At 36.8% G+C, this 20,094-nt stretch overlaps 1 protein-coding gene across 2 annotated transcripts in view; it reads right to left on the bottom strand.

Annotated features, from left to right (window-relative positions):
* Nucleotides 1-2,029: 2,029 nt before the first annotated feature.
* Nucleotides 2,030-20,094, bottom strand: part of TRPS1 (transcriptional repressor GATA binding 1) — a 253,726-nt gene continuing 235,661 nt past the window's right edge. For both annotated transcript variants that reach the window (XM_082674391.1, XM_082674392.1), the window contains exons 5-6: nucleotides 11,767-11,889; nucleotides 2,030-8,796 (exon numbers count right to left, since the gene is read on the bottom strand). In XM_082674391.1, the coding sequence (XP_082530517.1) occupies nucleotides 7,735-8,796; nucleotides 11,767-11,889 (1,185 nt within the window). In that variant the 3' untranslated portion in view covers nucleotides 2,030-7,734. The remainder of the gene's footprint in view (nucleotides 8,797-11,766; nucleotides 11,890-20,094) is intronic.

Raw genomic sequence — 20,094 nt, 5'->3', positions numbered from 1 at the left:
CCACCAAAATTTATAGTTGGCCCAACACATCCACGATCCCTTCATATCTGAGGTTCTTCCTCTGCAGATTCAACCAACCATGGATCATGTAGTACTATGGTTATTTACTATTAAAAAAAATCCACATATAAGTGGACCCACGCAGTTCAAATCCATGTTGTTCAAAGGTCAACTGTACTACAACCTTTATGAAAAATGGCTTTCAGAACTGACATCCTGAGTATATTGGAGAACAGCATTATAAATCTAACAATGAGATTTCATATACAAATTACCTATTTTTATTTAAAGAAATTCTACATAACATGAAAACAATCAACTCTACGTAACATGAAAAAGCCCCTCCCTTCCTATCTACTGTTATTCTTTACTGTTCTAGCCCTGTTATTTTTACTCTAAAATATGACCTGGAGAAGAAAATAAGGACATCTTGGACATTACTGGACATTAATTTTAGCAACTTTGAATAGTTTTTGAGATTTCTTTGTTCCTACCAGTGTGTTAAAAAAAAAAAAAGAAAGAAAACTTGTACTTGGGGTTACAAAGATGGAGAACAAAAGTACAAAGTAATTAGCAGTATGCTAAAAACAACAGGGCTTTTTTCTCTTCTGTGCAAATGTTTTTCGTCTTAAGCAAATTTGGCTGCGAAAGGGTCAGGCAGGTGCTGCCACAGTGCTTTCGGGTTTCCTGGCAGAGCTGGTGATGCACTGGGACCTGAGACAAAACCCAGAGGAGCCACAGCTAACCTCAGCCTTTTGCCCAATTTCCTCCCTGTCAGTTATCAGAGTTCACTATTGTTCATGCTCCAGGGCTCACACTCTGCCTGTCTAGAGGTGGAATGTATTCTGAAGAAGTGTTTTGTTTGGCTTGCAGTATTAAAAAAAAAAAAAAAAGTCACTCACTGACATTCAAAATTAGATTTCATAGAAAATTCCTTTGTCCAGATTTTCTTGAAAACTGCAAATCTGGGAACACAAGTCAGCTTGGCAATATTCTTCGAGCTGAGGAAAGGCTACCTTTATAGAGTTCCCAAAGTCTTCCCCAGCTGGCTTCACCCACACAGGCCACTTGCCTGCTCCTTTTGTGCACTGAGTTTGTGACCCCCACCGGAGATGGGATACCAAAAGGTGATTCACTCTTCTTCCCTCCTCTCAAACTATGGTAAAGAGCTGATGGGCACATAGTTCTCCTTGAAAGGGATTCTGACAGTCCTGGGTGAGAACAAAGTGTATTTAACTTTACCTGAAAAGTTTTCCCTGAGAGAAGAATCAAATTCTCTATAAGGAAAACAAATCACATTAAGCGTTCTTATTACACTCTTATCTAGAGAATATTGCCTCCAGCTGTGAAACAAACTTATTACCATTATGATCAGCCCCTCCAAGCCTTTACTCTGCTGTTTTCAAAGCAGGGGAAAAGAGAAAGAACTAGAAAAACTAAAGGATTTGTTAATTTGGGTTCACAAAAAAGAGAAGTGAAGATTGGGCTAAGAGGGTAAACACTAATTCAAAATTTTCAAAATAAATCTTCTGAAGCAAGGAGTTATTTGTATACTTTACGTCCTGTGCTTTTTGTGTTTTTCCTTCTGGTCATAAATATTTGGGTGAGTCTTCTTTGCCTACCCAGTTTTCTTCTGCCTCTTCCCTCTTTCAAAATCAACCTTCCGGAAACCTCTCTGGTTAATTTCATCTTAAGGCAACACACAAGGCATGTAATATATTAACATAAACTTCTTGAGATGATTTATCAAGATCTTCACATCATATTCATGTGGGTATACTAAATTGAATTCAAACTTAGACTTCAAAAGCGGGATTTTTTACATATTGTAACAATCATTTCCCAATACTCGACACTCAATACGTGATACTCAATAAATGTTTTTGAAATAAACACAATTTTTATTGTTAATCTTCCTAAAGAAAACTTGTATAATTTTTTTTTACACAAAATCTATCAATAAGAGATTGATTGGTTAAAGGAAAAAAAAAAGCAAAGCAAAACAAAACAAGTTGAGAGAATCCAGGCTTTTTCAATCTTAGTCATACTGTTTTGAAAATGGTGATTTGATTTCACCGTCTCCATTCATCAGAACCTGTCTGTATGTTACAATGGTCTGAACTTCCTATTGCTACACGGATGAAAGTGAATCCATATAAAACATACCAACACCATTATGTATAACTGGTGGTAAAACTTTATTATTCAAGTTTAGATGTAACAGACATCTTTGCTGCCTGAAGATTGTTTGCATAAGAAATACACCAAGAACATGTTTGTGAGTAGAAATGAACATGCACTATGAAAACAAAATTAAATAAAACAAAAAAAATTCCATGTGTTGTAAGAACAGAACTATTATAGCCAACATTCTAGTATTCAAATCAGGACTACAAATTGAATTTTTTCTTAGCAACATGAAATCATTCCATATGAAAGACATTTTCTGCTGGTGAATATTGCTGTAGGTGAATTTTACATCGGCATTTTGAGATGTTTCCCGTCCCATCCCACCCCCCCAAATTATTCATGTTGTCACCCAAAGGAATTTGGCATTTCTTATTGTGATACTTGCCCTCTTGGTAGCCATTAAGAAACTATGGTTTTATCAGCCTTGTAATAGTTTTGCCTCTTCATAGTCAACGCTATAGGCTGCCTAATTATGATATTTACAGCTCTTATTTAATAAAAATGACCCCAACCTTTCCTGGCCCTTGGGAACTGAGAGTTTAAATAAGCCCCTTGGCCATATAATAATACTTGGCACTCCCATGGTGCCTTTCAACCAAGGATCTCAAAGTGCTTTACAAACAAGTACTACATTACCATTATTATTATTATTATTATTAATATTATTATTATTAATATATTTTTTTTCCATTTTACAGGTGAGGAACCTGAGGCACAAAAAGAAAAAAGTGATTTGTTGCAGGTCATACAATTAAAAAAAAACCAGGGGTAAAAATCAGTATACAGTTTTGGGACTCATGGGTCTTGAGGGACCGTTTTCTCTGATGAAGAAAGGCTAAACGTTATTTCCTTGTAAAGTTACTCCTGCTTTTCTCTGGTGTAGGACGGAGTGAAGCTTCTAGCTCTACTTTTCAAGAGAACAACATGTGAGCATACATTATCCAGTTTCCATGTGTGGACCAATGTTGAATTTCACATTTTCTTCATCCCTGACTTGACACACTTCAACCTAGCATCTTCCATAGGTCCTAATTACTGCAGATAACTGTTGATGCTTTCTAAACCATTAACCGCTAGCAGGAACACGTGGGTCCACTGTCTATGAAACGCTAACTGAAAACCAAAAGGAAGTGCACTGCAAAGAAGCCATGCCTTCTGCCCTTGGCCAAGTCTTTCTTTGGGAAAATAACACAGCCCTTCCAAGTCCCGGTGCATGTCTTGCTATCCTCTTCTCATTTACAGTTGCCTGCTAATAGAATTCCACTTAGTAGTACCTACCTTTGGTTAGCATCTTTAGTCTCATATTCAGGTTGGATTTCAATTCCTCCATTTTCTCCTGTGATCTAGGACAGTCAGCAAGCTTTCACCTACTCACTCACCAAAGATGCCTTGCATTTTTTTTTTTTTGTCATGGCTCTCAACCCAAACACAGGAAGCTGTGAGCTCAAAGTAAACTTTAGGCAAAAAGCTGGCATATGGCACAGAAGCTGACCACCAGCTTCTTCATGCTTCCACCGCGGGTTGTTAGATCTTCTCTCTCTAGAACTGTGTTCATGTTCACTTACTAAACAGGCAGGCAATTCAGAGGTCTTAAGACAGGTCACCTGGTGATGTTTCGTTGCCACACAGGAGGAGGCTAATCATTATTTTGGTAGCAGTACTGATACTCTTCAATTAATTAAGAAAAACATATATCCTCAGGCATTTTAAAAACATATACATTTAATATTTTTGGAGCTGTATTTGCATTGGATCATCATAGATTATGTGCACATGTGCAATCATAAACATAATGTGCTACCACAGGCTTCAACAAAGAGCTGTTAAGATAATCACTTTTTTTCTTCTTCTCATTAATGTTACCTTAGAAAAAATCCCCATGCTTGCTTTCTAAAAACTACCTTTACTAAAAGAGAACAGTTTAGAAGAAAACATCACTATCTTAAAAGTTGATTTTTTAAAAGAACATCTCAATATGTCATATAGAAAGAATGGGCACACTCTTCTCCTTTTGAACTACAGAGTTAACGTGTTAACCGTGAGAGCTCCATCCTTTTCTCATATACTTAAGAGTACTGAGTAGTGTCTCTCAGTCCACAATCTTCTGAGGTGGGCTGGCTCTTTATGATTTTTCTATCCCAAACAACAATATGAATATATGGGTGAGAGATGAAGAGAGAAAGAGTGAGAAAAAGAATGAGAATGCATGAGCTGGTTTGGCCTAAAGTTTGATCCAAAGCCCAGTTCAGAATATGGACATGTACTTTTAAAAGACTTACAGTTTTTAAATGACACACAATTTTAGCTGGCGTATAGTTTTTATCATAGGGAAAGCCTTTTCCAAGAGGGAAAATTCCTAAGTCATTTTGAAAGTCCTCAAAAAAAAAAAAAAGTTAAGTACCTAAATAGCTCATTTAAAATCATAATTTAAGACAAAATGATTCCGAAATCTTAAACCCAAATAAAAATAAAGACACTAACCAATCAGTTTTGTAATATATTTTGAGAGCTGGAATGAAGGCTTTCATAAGTCAAAAAAATAAGAGGTATTTTAGTGTTGTGATAAATTTTCATCTTTTTTAATAGCCCAACCTCTTCCCCATCAAAATATGGGAAAAAATAAAATAAAATAATCAATAATAAAGGAATACGGAATAAGATCTATTGTGTCAATGCTATCTAAGAATATTCTACCAAAAGTAGACTGACCATAAATATTCCAAGAACAGTGATATGTATTTCCATTGCTAACCGTTACTACTTGTCTGTCTGAGAAAAATAAAAACAAAAACAAAAAAACAGGTTAAAAAAAAGACATATATATCAAAAAAGAACAACCTATTTGTGTCTGAGAAACGAGAAACACACTGGAGAAACTGCTTAAGGAGTAGTTTTGCCCAAAAAGTCATACCTGTACTACTACCCAAGTTGACCAAACTTCGGGTATTTTCTGATTTGAGCAGTCCACATATCATGTTACTTGCAGATTGCCACAGTGCACTTTGTTTCTAGTCCTTTCACTAAAAAAATTAAATATAGTTTTGTTGTTTGGGAAATCTCCTCTTGTTTAGATCTTTGTCACCTCTCCAATCTGCCTGTACATTTTGAGATGCATTCATCAAAATTCCTAAGAAAGATAAATGACATCACATCATTTGAATGTCCAAGCCCCTCATTCCACCTCTCTCAGTTCATGTGAATTATATTAGAGCTACTTGACAGGTAAGATCAGAATAGACCCTTTAAAAATGAAACTGAAGCAGAAGGCTTAGTCCTGATTTCTTTCTTTCTCTCTCTCTCTCTCTTTTCTTTTTTTTAAACATGAAAATGAAAATGCAAGAATGGAAATGACAACACATCAGACAGACATTTTTAACTTCATTCACTACAACAGTCACAAACTGGTTGAACTCTACCTGTCATCCATTTAAAGAAACGAAGACCTGGCACTGTGAAAAAGAAACAAAACCCAAACAAAACAAAACAATACAAAGCAACTGCGAATTAATGTAAAAATGGAGTGCAAATGCGACTACAGAATGCAATAAAAACATCAGTGCTGCAGATTCCAGCAGCACTTATCAAATTAATTTCTGAAATGTGTCATCTGAAACATAGACAAAGCAATAAAAAGAGGATATATGTTTATCACTTTAAGCATAACAATGTGAGTTAAGAGCTTAAAAATTAAAAAAAAAAGTACTTGGAATGAATAGTGCTACCCTTTTTTTCCTAAGTAGGCATAAAAATATTTTTATTTCCTTCTTGTTTGTCATACCATTATATCAAGAACTTTCATTTGTTTCATGTTACCGTTTACAACTTTAATGCACACACACACACACACACACACACACACAAAAGATATCTACCGCAATAGAAATAGTTGCTTCATTACCTTGTTTGCTACATTTGCAAATGTAAACAGCTAGGCAGAGCCAGAACTGACTCTAATGCATGATGGAATATCTTTGTTGCATACGTACACTGTAGAAAATAATTATTCAATATGTCAGGCACCATTATTTGAAATGTAATACATTAATATTTACTAGAAAAATAAGGTTTTTTTTTTCCTATTTGTTCTCCCAACTTCTTTAATGAAATAAGTTAATCTGACAGTGCATCCAGCAGCTTGTAATATCTTCTACATCTCCGTGGCAAAAAATAAACTACTGGTTGGGACAATATAATGCAAATTATTAAAGTCAGTCCTTGTACATACATCTGTGTAGCAAGCATTGAGGCTCGACTAACAGCACCTTTAACCAATTATTTAATGTTCAGTTATTTAGCCCTATTTCCCTGAGCAGTTATGCTGAGGCTTTCCCTTCATGGATAGTTTTACAAAGCCTTATGTATTAAAAGTACTATGAAGAGCAAACTTCTAAGAATCCTATTTAATGCTACTTAACTAAACCTGTATAAATCTAATGAAGGGATTGATTGGTACATATACCAACTGTCAGTCTGTGGTAACGTAACTTTAGACGCTGCCTGACCACAAAGTTTGGAAATTATACTTAAACCAAAAGAAAATAAATAAATACAGCAGGTTACCTTGTGGAGAAATACCATGTGTTCTAAACCAATGAAGCCCATGGTCTGAACTTTTGTATCCATCTAGTCTTTTGAACTGAGGGGACCCCTTTAGTTAGAACGTGCCAAGTGAGATTAGTGACCAAGAGGAAGCTTAAAAAACAAACCCAAACTGGTTCATCACAAACAAGAAAGAAAAGATCTGGCTAAAATAAAATTACTACGTAAGCACTGAGGACATTGTTTTTAAAAATGCATATATATTTGGACAAAATGAACCTAAATTGCAAACACGAGGACTATTTTTGAAAGGAGTATTTGAACATCTAAAGGACAAAAATATCAGAGAGGGTGTGCATGTGTATGTACAGGCAGGGCTGGCCAAAATCATTGTCACTTTTCCCGCTGCTCTCTCCCCAAGCCTAACCACAGCTCGCATGTCTAGGTCTAAATTCGAAACATGACCAATGAGAGGATTCTCATGCAGGAGGGTGCCATTTTCCTTTCACTGCCCTGGAGATTAGACTTCTCCTCATCTGCCTAGGATTTCAAGACACTTCGAAATTCAGGCAACAATTTATGGTTTTTGAACAAATGGGCCAATGGCCAGCCCAATACTGCTTTAGAATCATAATATGTAAACCCTTCCAAATTCTAGACAGCTTTGATCTCTTTCTTTACAAACATAATAATTATAGTCTGGTGATACTTCTTATGGATGGTTTCCATAGTACACATTCACCAAGATGGTTCTGACCTACTAGGTTCTAAACAGGACTATATACCATCTTCCATTTTTTTCTCACTGACCATTTGTCTCACTTTTAAATCTTGGTAACCTACTCATCAAAAGAAAGAATAATAAAAGAAGGGAATTTCATGTTGGATAAGGCAGGCTCTATGAAGTATTTTTTTTTTTTAAATAGGTCTTCATAAGACATTACAAGCTATTGAATTCCCATCAAGAAAACCTATTTCTATTTAATTGTGCTAAGTGCTAAGGTTTTACTCTTTAGGTTTTCCATTTTTTTCCACTTGTGCATTGTTCCTATGCAGGCCCCTCTGGATATGAGTTGTGAAGTCATATTTGTCCGTGCAAAGATGCTGGCATATGCTGCACTGGAAAGGTCCACTGTCACCATGGCAACTCATATGCAAAGCATACATCACTTCATCCAGAAAGACAATGCCACAGTGCACACATTTTGTTGAAAGTTCATCTTGAGTACTTCTATCAACTTTCTCTGTTTTTACTCCATTCAAGGGACCTTCATTCTTTACATTTGACGGTGCCTTCGTTTTCTCCTTGGAGGCCCCGTTTGCAGTTGGCCCAGGTCTGGAATGCTTGATCGCCAAATCTAGAGGAATGTCATTGTCTGATCCAACAGCTGAAAAGTGAGGAGGCAGATTGAAGGTGGGGTAAGGCACATAGTTTTGGCAAGGATTTGGTAGGCCAGGCACGTGACTCAAGTAGTGCGGATTCCCAGGAACGGAGAGCTTATATTTACTCCAGAACCGCAGCCAATCAGCTTCACTCTGGAAGTCATTATGTACAAAGGGAAGTCCAAAAAGGGGGTACTGGTACTTTTCAATAGGGCTGCCTGGTGGTGAATAATTTGGGTGCTTCGCGGGTCTCATGTACTTTTCTATGGGACTGCCTCTCTCAGAACTTCCTTTCCCTTCAGATACGGATGAACTATTTCCTGGGTCTCCAGTACTTTCCTGAGGACTTTTTATCTGAATGTGCAAAGGTTGCATCCTTTTGTGAATATCCAGAGTTTGGCTGACCAAGACTGGCTGCTGAGCAGAATGGCTTTTAGTCAATGAACCCTGGGCTTCGTATTTACTCAGGCTGGGGAGCGGAATTTCTCGCTGGTGACCTTCAGTTAAGTGATCGTCTGAGCGCCTCTCTAAGGGGCTGCCATTGGCTTGCTCTTCACTGCCGGCCCTCTGCTGTTTGTTGAGCTGCTCGGCCTGAAGTGCCTCAGGGTTAAGGCGCTTTCTTGTTCTTCTCCTAATAATCTGCTCACCGTTGTTTTGTTTAATGATGTTTAAAGGCCTGGGAGTCTGCGGGGAACACACACACAATACATAAAAGGAAAACATTAAAAAACACATTAAAATGCATTAACAATTCCTCACAAATATAAACCATGCTTAAGTTCAAAGCAAAGATAGGCTTTACGTTATAGATTTACTAAATCTCCTCCTTTTGCCCTAAGCAGGATCAGAGGAAGTAACCAAAGCACACTCTTTTACCCTAATTAAATCATGCCCATCTTTACAGGGAGGACTGAAAAACTTTAATCTACTTGGAAACAGCTTTTCCAAACTCAACAGATTTTGGAATTGCATTATTTCGTGATAAAACAGTGTTTAAAGTTACTTGAAGAAATGTGATTTTTCTGAAATATCCTCAACTTTTGAGTCATGCACCAAGATGTCAACATAGTAACATGGGAGATAGGTTTTGATGACAACTGTGGAGAAATGATAACATGGCTGCAGTCTGAATTGTGTCCCCCTCTCCCCACCCCTCCTACAATTCATAGGTCGAAGCTCTAACCCCAATGTGACTGTATCTGAAGATAAGGCCTTTAGGAGGTAAATATGGTTAAATGAGGACACAGTGAGAAGGCAGCCCTCTGCAAGCCAGGAAGAGAGCCCTCACCAGAACCCAGCCAGGATGGCACCCTAATCTCAGACTTCCGGCCTCCAGAACTGTGTGAAAATAAATGTCTGCTGTTTAAGCCACCCAGTCTATGGTATTTTGTTATGCCAGCCCCAGCTGACTAAATATAGAATATTAAACATCAGAACATAAATAATCAAAGACAAACTGACAGAATTGTAAGGAAAGATATCAGGTAATCAAAGCCATTATCAGTGAGAGGTGTTTTTAAAAATCTCTCACTTTTTTTTTTCTTTAATTATATAACTACTCACTATGGAAGATTTTACTTGTGAACAGGTGAAGCATTTGTTTTCTGTTGACAATCTAAATTTATTTGTAGGCTCGGTACAAATATCCTATCTGTCAGTCTACTCTGTACTTAAATAGAATGCTGACTTTCACTCAGCTTAAGTATTATATGATTCGTATTTATGTACATGGTCAACAGGTGTTTATATTACATGACTCAAATCCATAGATAAGACTATAATAAAAACTCTACTTGCAGTAAGAGCTCTAATTTTGATTTATAAAATCAAGAGAATATGTTTAATAAATCAATGCATATTTACAGATGAAAAATTTAGGAGAATCTTTAAATGGGCTAAAATCTGATTTTTCTAAAAGATTACTGAAATCAGGAAGTAATCTCTACATAAAATATGAATATAAACAATACGTAACTCATGAATTATACCTAGAAAGGAGGCACCTCAATGCAAGAGCGTACTTTATATGTTAAACAAAATACAAAACATTTTGCGATGTTTTTATTGTCACAAAGATATTTTGAAGGAAAAAGGATAACACACTTGTTACTGACAATCAGATTATTCATTTCAGAATGAAAATGCCACATCCCCTTGGCTATTCCCTGTTCATTTACTTTGTTCAGAATTTCAGGTTTATAAAGAGTTCATATTCATATTATAAAAATATGCAGTAGTTAATCTCTGTCTTCTAAAGAAATCTGAAATATGCATTAATACCTTTTTTAAACTTTCATAATTTTTGTGGCAGTCTTTGACATGAAATGTGAGTATAACCTTTATGTGTTTAAATCTGTGATTTTAAAAAACCTCAGAATTGAAAACATCTCATCTCTGGAGAGATGAATATTAAAGAAACTGTAAAAAAAAAAGTTTAGTTTATATTGCAGTTGTTAAATTACCATAACCTGGAAGAGCAGCAGTTTAATTAATTTTTGGCCTTTGACTGGCCTGAGTTCAATTAAAATTATTAATGTCAGTACCCACTGAATGGAAGCTTATTGTTGTGCTTAAGTGGTGAAGTTTAAGAAAAAGTAAGGTCATGGTGGTGTGTGTGTGTGTGTGTGTCAGGGGGTGGGGAATCCTTCTATTAGCTCCATGCTAATAACTAAGGTTTTTACAGTTTACTACCAATTAGCATTGTTGGCAGCATGCATTTTTTAAAAGAGTGCTTCCAATGGTCCATTTAGGAGGACATTTTGTCTAAAATTATATTCTCCGTAGCTGTGATCTATTCATTGGCCGGTGCTAGAGCTGTGGTAAAATGCCAAACAAAATGAAAACGGCAGAGGGAAATAGATTTCTGCTTACTACATGGGGCATTCCTATTTTTAAAGGCAGCTCTGGTCAGCAGATAAACTATCTAAACTAAAAAAATATCCTCAAGAAGTCAAATGCATATAAAGATGGGAGATTTGTGAGTTTAAATTTTATTAGAGGATTCCACCTAAAATTTGGTTAGCAATAACTGAGGTACCTCAGAGAGCCCTAGAAATTAGTCAGCCGGAGATCTTAAAACACAAAGCACTTTTGCATCTTGCTCTGCTGTGTGCTCTGCAAGCCCTCAGATACCACTGGAAGCACTGTAGAGCGCTGGCATCCTGGGTCCCAGTTTAGAACTACTCTTCTGAACGGGTCCAACTTCCAGCCCCCAAATGACACTTGCAAATTCCAATGGTAAACTGGAAAATAAGCATTTTCCCCCTGCCCTAGATTTTATAATGAACATGGGAGAGAACCCCTTTTTATTTTTAAATTTGTATGTACTTCTGAATTTTTGAAGTTTCTCCTTTCTACCTAAATTAATTTCACTGAATTCTGATAACCACTTGTTCAACTATCCGTTATGTGATGTTCCCAGAAATCAATCATTTTCCTCTTTTATATCAAAAGAAGCATAATGCATTACTAATGATCTCAGATGTATCTCCCCATAACATCTAAGGCCGGTCCACCATAAATCACATGTGCACTCAAAGCGACTGCATTAAACTCTGCAGGGGCAGGCACTGCAAGCCAGGGAATGGAACTTATCATGCCACAGACCAGGGTGCTTTATAAAGTTTTTCCTGAAACAGTCTAACAAGTTCTTACCGAGTGAAGCTTCTGGTAGAGGCCACACGCATTGCATACATATCCGCCATTTGCATTCTTTCGCCAGAGAGAGGTCTTTGTGGTCAAGCAATTGGCACAAAAAACACCCGAGCCTCTACGCCTCTGAAATGGGAAAAAAAAAAGACACAAGGTCAGAGGTGAGTCACATGATCAGTGGAGTTAGACCAAATCAACCCAGGAGTTTTGTCTTTAGACTAGCAACAATGACAGTATAAAACCACACTGCCCATAATGAGGTCAGGTTCAATTGTGTTTAATAGGCACCACTGATTTTCATTATAATTAACCGTACAGTGATGGATGAGGTGTGTGCAACACCAAAGGCCTTTCACAGAAACAGCTTTAACTTTCTGAACTTTGGGTTTTGTGCCTTTCATGATGGTTCCTAAATGCTGAACCCTAAAATATACCTTTTAAAAGTGTCAAAACAAAAGTCAAAAGACAGAGCCTGCCAATATGTTTAATATACTCTGGAAAGGGAGGAGCACAGGCTACCTGAGCTTTAAAATATAGTCAAGCTTGGAATAAATGCAGCATGTAAACCACTTACAATTAAACCTGATGTGTGTCTTTTTGGATGTCATTCACGTAACATAAGTATTAAGAGACTGTAAGACACTCAGTTCTAATTTTTGGTTTGCAATTGTAAAATCTGAAAGAGAACACACCCTCTATCTCCCAAAGCTGAGAGGAATAGTAGAAACTTCTGCCAACTAGAAGTACAGTATTACTAATGAGAATCCTTATGAGGGGCCTACTTAAGCCAGACAACATAGTCCCATCAATGGCTATTTATTTATTTTATTTGACTCAGACTTGGAAATCACAAGCATTTCTGAACACAAATTGATTTTAGTGGGCTGAATTCTCTAACCACCAGATTCAAAAATAATCCAAGAATATTTGAAAGTAGATCATTAGTACTGCTTGTTCCATTCTTGCTATCAAGTAATGATTCCATTAAACTTCTCATTGAAACAAAAGTCAGGCTGTGTTTGTGGGCGCAAATACTAACAGGCAGGAAATGGAACTCTCTTGCTGAAAAAAAAAAAAAAAAAAAAAAAGAGCCTGAATTGCAACTCTGCTCTCCTTTCTCTAGGAAGTAAAGCCTTTAATGATAAAATATGCATGTTAGATAAGGAGTGGAAAAAGTCTTGCTGGAGCCCAATTTTGTTGTAAATTTAAAATTACAAACACCATAAGTCAAAATTTCAGGGATTCATAAAATTTAGGCAATTTATTTAACTTGAGTCCATACTGTAGACGAGTGGTATCCCTGCCAAGAAAATACAATGGTTATAATTGTACTCTGATACATTTCAAATGGAAAGCTTTCTGCAGACATAATTTTGGCTTCAAGACTGGAACACTTTCTTGGCATTGAAAGGGCATTTGATTCATCGGGTGTTTCACAATGTATCACTAAAAAGACCTGGTGAGCAGCCAGTTCCCTATAGGGTAATTTTTCCATCCAGATGCAAGTGCTATCAGAGGCCCTCGTCAGCTAAACTAATTATGATCTTGCAATTGCTGATGCCTGCTCACTCTAACATTCAACATCCTCCATTAATCATCGATACAAAGAAAATGAATGAAACGTAAAGAAATGAGGACTGGTAAGCTGCATAGCCATAAAAATCTGAAATGAGAGCAATAATTTAACAAGATTGGGGGAATGTTTTTAGTGAACACAAAGTCAGGCTAACAATTGTCCTTTTCAACCAAGAACACAATTTCATTAGTGTAGCAGGTTGGGCTACTTTAAGTGATGTAATATAAGCTAGAGTTTTTCACAAAGATAATCTCTGGCTCCCCTTTTTCTTTACTCCCCCCACCCCAAATCAGGGCCAGGAATGTATCATAAATTTCTCAGTCTCAATAAGAGCAGCACAAAAGTTGGGTGTTAGCCCTCAAAGTCCAAACTGGGACCTACTGCAAAAGTACAGACTGCCGTTTCCCCCAAATCAACGATCTATTAGAGGTTGTGTTTATCAAACACTCTGGGGGCCCCCTTTATCCGAGGTAAGTTGGGGAGCCTAGTTAGGTTATAATTGTGAAAATTCCCTGGGGCCATGCTGTCTTTTTTTCCAAGATCGAAATAACACGTTTTGCAAATAAACACCAGTTTGATCCATGTAAAGGCAATGTAAATGTCCATTTGGAAACTGACCCACATATATGTCTGAGGCTCAAATCTGAATGTATAACCATTCATTGCAGCCTGCTTTTTTTTCCTTATGCCCTGGCTGCTTGACACAGCATGCCAAAGTGGGTGTAATCCTGGTTTCAGAGAACGCTTCAATCCTTGCACAACTTTGTGCTTAATTCTCTTGCAAAGAAAATGCCCTTCATTAGTTCGAGGGAAAATCCTGAAATTACAGGACTGGTTTCCACAGGCGTATCTTGCTTTAAGCAGCACTTAGGCTCCAATAAAGGCTGGTATATTTTAGGTAAACCATATCTTATTTTAAATACATCAGGAGTCCTTTGGATTCACTTACTCGGAGTCAGTATGGCATGGGGGGGTTAATAATCAGATTTAGGAGTCAGACAACTTGTACTCAAAACACGTCTCTGTCTTGAGTTGCTGGGTGCAATTTTGGGCAAGTTACTTAACCTGGCAATGCTTAAATTTCCTCATCTTTAAAGTGTGAGCTGCTGTGAGTATTAATATGGACAAATGGATGTAATAAAACAATGCCAGGTATGTAGTAGGTGCTCAAGTTAGCTATCCATCAAGGGGATTCAATTGTATTTCTTTTGTAAGAGAAAAATATTTTGTGGTTTCGTTTATATCTCCTTAATCTACTTATTGCACATTTTAGATATGCTTAAAGCATATAGTTGGGTATAATCACATGTATTTTATTTGTGCCAACCTTATCAAATATGAGAATGGAAAGTTGAGTCAGAGTGAAATGTCTAGGTGTTCACACCTAGAATTCAACAGGGGCCTGCTTGTGTGCGGGAGGAGAGTGGGAGGTAGGTGAGAAATATTTCACATAGTAAGTTACCTCCCATCTAAACAAATGTATCACTTTGGTGAGCACTGTAGAACCTTATGTTTGATGCACTTGGAATTACTGGAAGCAACAGAGAAGGTGGGAGAAGTGGGCAATATCCTTAGTTGTGTGAGCACAGAGTTGTAGACCGTGCCACATCTCTCTAAATCACACCGCAGATGAGAGCCCTGACCCACAGTGAGAACCTGGCTGGATGGAGTATGGCATTTATTCTGAAGTCACCAACATCCTTAGCCCAATCAAGTGCTGAGAAGCAGTCTGCTGGCGAAGGAAGCAGAATAGAAGTTTCCCCTGCCCCACTTTTTAACAATGAACTTGTTAAAGAGAAAGAAAGGCACTAAAGGTCTTATTTCATTCATAGTTTATCAGGTATAGCAGAGTTTTAAAATATTTTGTCATTCTCCTTTGTACTATGTTAAAGACAGAAATCATGTCTCTTAACAGTCATCAAATAGTCTAAGTAATAAGCACCTAGGACAGTGCTCTCTGTCTTGAGCAGCTAAACATTAATGAAGTTGAAAATAATCTCTCTTGCTATTATTTTTATCACTAGTCATCACTTCTGTTTTTGAAAAAAAAAGTTTTTAAAAAATATTCCTTTGAAATGTCTCCCATTTGGATTGACAAATCTATCTTCAGTTGGTCAGAGAGGGCTAATGAGGTTGTAGACAATAAAATCAAGAGAGTTAATTTTCCAGTCCTACATCCCACACTTATTTCTGAGAAATAGCTGAAGCCAGATACTTGCTATGTCCTGAGGATACAAGGTCAGGTAGAACAAAGCTGCAACTCTCCTGCATATGCATCACTAGAGTCATGCATTGCTGATGGTTCTGTATGTGCGTGTGTATGTTTTAAATAATACATTGTTTCTCCTTTTCCTACAGGCTGTTTTTAAGAGATGATAATAATGTGTACCTCCATGACTTTGTGCAGGAGAGAGGAGAACTGAGTGATATGGATAAGCACACTTCTGGGAGAGGAAATGACAGGAATAAGTAGTTAGTGGATAACACCGGTGGCGTACTTGATAGGTGCTCCTTTCAGGCTGAAGGAAAGCTGTCCTTTACACATCCAAAGCTACACACAGTCATAGCATCCTCTGCCCCTGGCCTTCTCTCAGGGCACCTTCTGCTTCTATGTGGTTTCAACAGAGGGCAAGAGTGAAGGAAGGTTGGCCGAAAACCCCAATCTACCTGAAAGTCATCTCAACTGAAAATTTCTACAGAGGAAATTCTGGAATCAACAAGGAACTGATTGCTTTTAACTTCAAGTTTAAATAGTTTGCCCACTAACTTTTAGGTTGCATTTGTGTGGCCTTCATGTTATTTCTGTTGGCTGGTAACTTCCTGTGTGAAAAAGGATGGGCAGTGGTAGGAACAGTTAATTGCAAGGAATTCCGAGGCCAGCCCAGTGACTTACTGAGAATTTTGGATCACCTGTCTCCTTTCCACGTTTCAAATTTTTAGAACCACCATATTGATTTTCACAACAGCAATTTAGGTGATGAATTTGCACAATCATCCATGCCAGGATTTGAAACAGAAAATGACACACCCATCTTTTAACACAAGTACACTTAAAATCCAATGTAGTGTTTTCCTTTTCCTGCTATAGAGTACACCAAGACGTGTAATGACTAACCGAAAAAACCTTTAGTCTTTAGGTTCACAGCTAACCACCGTATGGCATCACTATCATTAAATTTTTCTCAAAGCTTCTGATTGAAGTTTTGCTTCTATGGTGCTTAAATTCTCAGTCAGTTGCAGATCCCTCTGAGTTGAGCCCTAACACATACGTTGGTAAACCCAGATGTGTCTTTAGAAATGAATAAGAATGGGAAAAGAAGTTTCAAACTGGTTCATCTGTTTTATTGCTTATTTTATTTTATTATTTGAAGATCAGCCAAAAAGAAACATTTTAAGGTTTTCAAATTTCATCATTAACACAGAACTTATTCATTTGATTAATAAAAAGTAAATTTGATTGAATTACTAATTCAAGTGGCTTAACATTTAGAGACATGGATATTCATCTTCAAGATATTAAAAATCCCTACTAGTGGAGTTATTTGTGCAGAAATGATGCTTTATAATAGTTTTCTATGAATAAGAACCATACTGAAACCATGTAATTACATAACAAGCCTTGATAGGCAGAGCATTTACTCACATTTTTTATGGTTTTATATCTTAGCCATTTTAAATCAAATCAATCTGAAATTTGATATACATGCTGTTAGTCTGGAGGTACCTCAAGTATTTTTAACTCTTTAAATAATTTCTATGTTTATTCGATTATATCAAGAATCCTTTGAAAACTTCATTCTAGGGAAATGCACAGATGGCTATGATAGAACCTTCTGGTACAACTTTGCAGTAATAAAATTTCAGTGGTAAATTTAATTCAGCTCAGTTCTGGGAATAATTATTAAACGTCCACCATGTGCCTGACACTGTGCTAGAAGCTGGGGTTACAGTGATGTATATGGCAGACATGATCTGTAATCTCTCAGTTTCCAGTACCATCTGCTAAAAACTAACTACGTGTTGAGTTAACGTGATACAAACTGAGATCGTTCGTGAGCATTGACAGTTTAATTCATGTAAATTATATGGAAACATTCCTGAAGAAACCAAAGCATCTCCCACGAATAAATCTCATGTAAAGGCTGAAAGTTATCTAATAATCAGAGGGCTTACTCTCTGTGTTCCTTAATAAAAATAGGTAATAGTCTAGTCATTTCAGAAGCAAGATTCTTGCTTATTGTCCCATCAGTAATAATGTCCTATCAATAACTTTGCCCTATTAACCACCAACAGAGTTGATATAAACTAAATAATGTGTTCATGACTGTCATATATAACAGACGTTCAATAATTGTTGAATAAATGATAAATATTATTTTAGTCATTATCACTATCATTCACCACTAAGAGACATAGAAGGCCACTCTCCCCCACTTCCGCCCATTAAGGAATTAATTGACTATTGACTACACACCAATAGACCCTACAGAATATAAGGAATGCAGTACCTAAAACCACTTAAAACAGATGGTGGCTTGCAATGAACACCTTTAAATTAATAGCCAGAATTTTATCAGAAGCATGGGCTGGTCAATATTTTAGCAAGAGCAGGGAAAGAGCTCTGCCAACAAAAAGCAATAGATATTAATACCTTGGCTGCCTTTTGTTTCAAATAAAATCGTGAAGAATCGGTTGAAACAGCAAGACTATGCCTGCTTGAAAACAGCCCTCTATGCCCTCAGATTTCTTGCCAGAAAACTGAAGAGACTCTACAAGGTTCAGCCAAGCATCTGTCTTGTAATTACCTATCTCAGAGTTTGGAAACAAAACCTGTTTACCTGGCTTATTACATTCACTTCCTCAACACACCAGCAAAGCTAATGGAGACCAGTGTAAACTAAACTGACATCCTTGGCTAGGAGCAATGGAACAACTTCTGTTCCAGGACATGAGGCAATTCATACTCTAGTAGTCATACATTGTACCCAGGTACGAATGTGCCTAGGACCTTCCCACTGACTCGTCACCACATGGGAGTTGCCCAGTAAATCAGGACACGCTAAAACACATCAGCTCCATTTCTTCTGAGATGCAGTTGGTGACTCGTGGAGTGGGACTGCAGAAAATAAGAGTTCCCAAGGTAAATCTCACGCTTTAAATTGTTCATATGGATTCTTCAAATCTTCAGATTTTAGAAATTTATCACACATATAACCCATTACATAGGTCTGAAGGACCCCCATCTCCATACTTTGACTTACCCCATATTTAGTAAATGAGTAAACATCTGATGTCACACACAAATTACGTTAACAGACCAGGACTAGAAAAATCCAGATCTTTGGAGTTCTAAACCCATGCTGTTTCTATAACAATGTTCTGCCGTTATAGCAATATGTATTTGGACAGCTGAAAATATGGTTGAAGATTTATGTCTACACTGTCTTTTTTCATTTCACGTGAAAGTCATTATTGTCAAAAGAACTGCTCATGTCTCTCACTGCTTCTATTTCTGCCACCACAGATCCATTTTCACCTTTCCTTTAGTAACAACAATGGTCTGAGAGAGTTTCTACAGGGACCTTCTTCTATGCTAGTGCCAAAATCTGACACTGAAAAGGAAAAAAAAAAAGGCTTTTTGGAGGCACAAACTTTAGCACCTCTTAAGCAAACCTCAGCATGAGAATACAAGAATTGGTTCTGTTTTAATAAATTTATTGCAAATTTTATTTAAACAGTAAATTTAGCAAACATTTATTATGGGAATTCTTCACATTATAGAAAACTCTTGGTGATAGGGACTTTTCTAGAAAAAGCCTAAAGTTCAAAAGGCTCAGTTTCTAAGCATTTAATTTAAGAAACAAATATAGGTATTTTATGCATTACCTAAGTAGGACTGGTTTTATGATAGTGATGGTGATATGGTCATTTTGAAAGAAACAGAAAATAACAGATAATAATCAGTAATTCTTTTTGTATCAGCTAACAGATAATAGCTGGTCCATTAAGTGTTACCATCCCTCAAGGCATTTACATTTATATCAATGGTTCTTAACATTCTTCGAAGTCATAAACTCTTTTGATAAAATTTATGACACTCTCCCCAGATAATAAAAAAAAATATGTAAAGTATTTTACAAATAAACTTCAGGCTGTTCAAAAGAATGTCCTTCACAAAATGTATCCAAAGATTTCACATGGGTCCGAGTGCCCATGGATCCCAAGGTTAAGAACTCCTGACATATATTACCTCAGTTTAGATTCAAAATGAATTACCAGGCATTATTATTCTCTCACTTTACTGGTGAGGTAAAAGACTGAGAATGGTTCTTTGACTTACCTAGTGTCAAAAAATACATCCTTGTCTCTAAGTCTAGGCAAAAGCACACGACTTTTTCTAAAAACCACTTTTGAATCAATTATCTGGTAGAATTCTCTTGTTTGACTACTTTTTGTCCCTACTTTTTGTACTTATTAAAAATAATCACCATCATGCATCTAATATTTATCAAGTATTTATTTTGTGTAGGATAATATACTAAAGGCTTAGTTTCATTATCTGACATCTTCAAAACAATCCTAAGAGACAGGAATTATTATTACTATTATTATTACTGTTATTCTATCCACTTTACAGATGAGAAAACTGAGGTCTTCAAACATTTTTCAATTGCTAAATAGTCAGGCTAAGATACAAACCCAGGTCTCCCTCACTTCAGAGCTACAGTTCTTAACCATGTTTCAGGCCATATTAC

This window comes from Grampus griseus (assembly GCF_964374135.1).
Source record: "Grampus griseus genome assembly, chromosome: 17".
NCBI classification, from domain to species: domain Eukaryota; kingdom Metazoa; phylum Chordata; class Mammalia; order Artiodactyla; family Delphinidae; genus Grampus; species Grampus griseus.
This window is presented reverse-complemented; position numbering and strand designations above follow the sequence as displayed.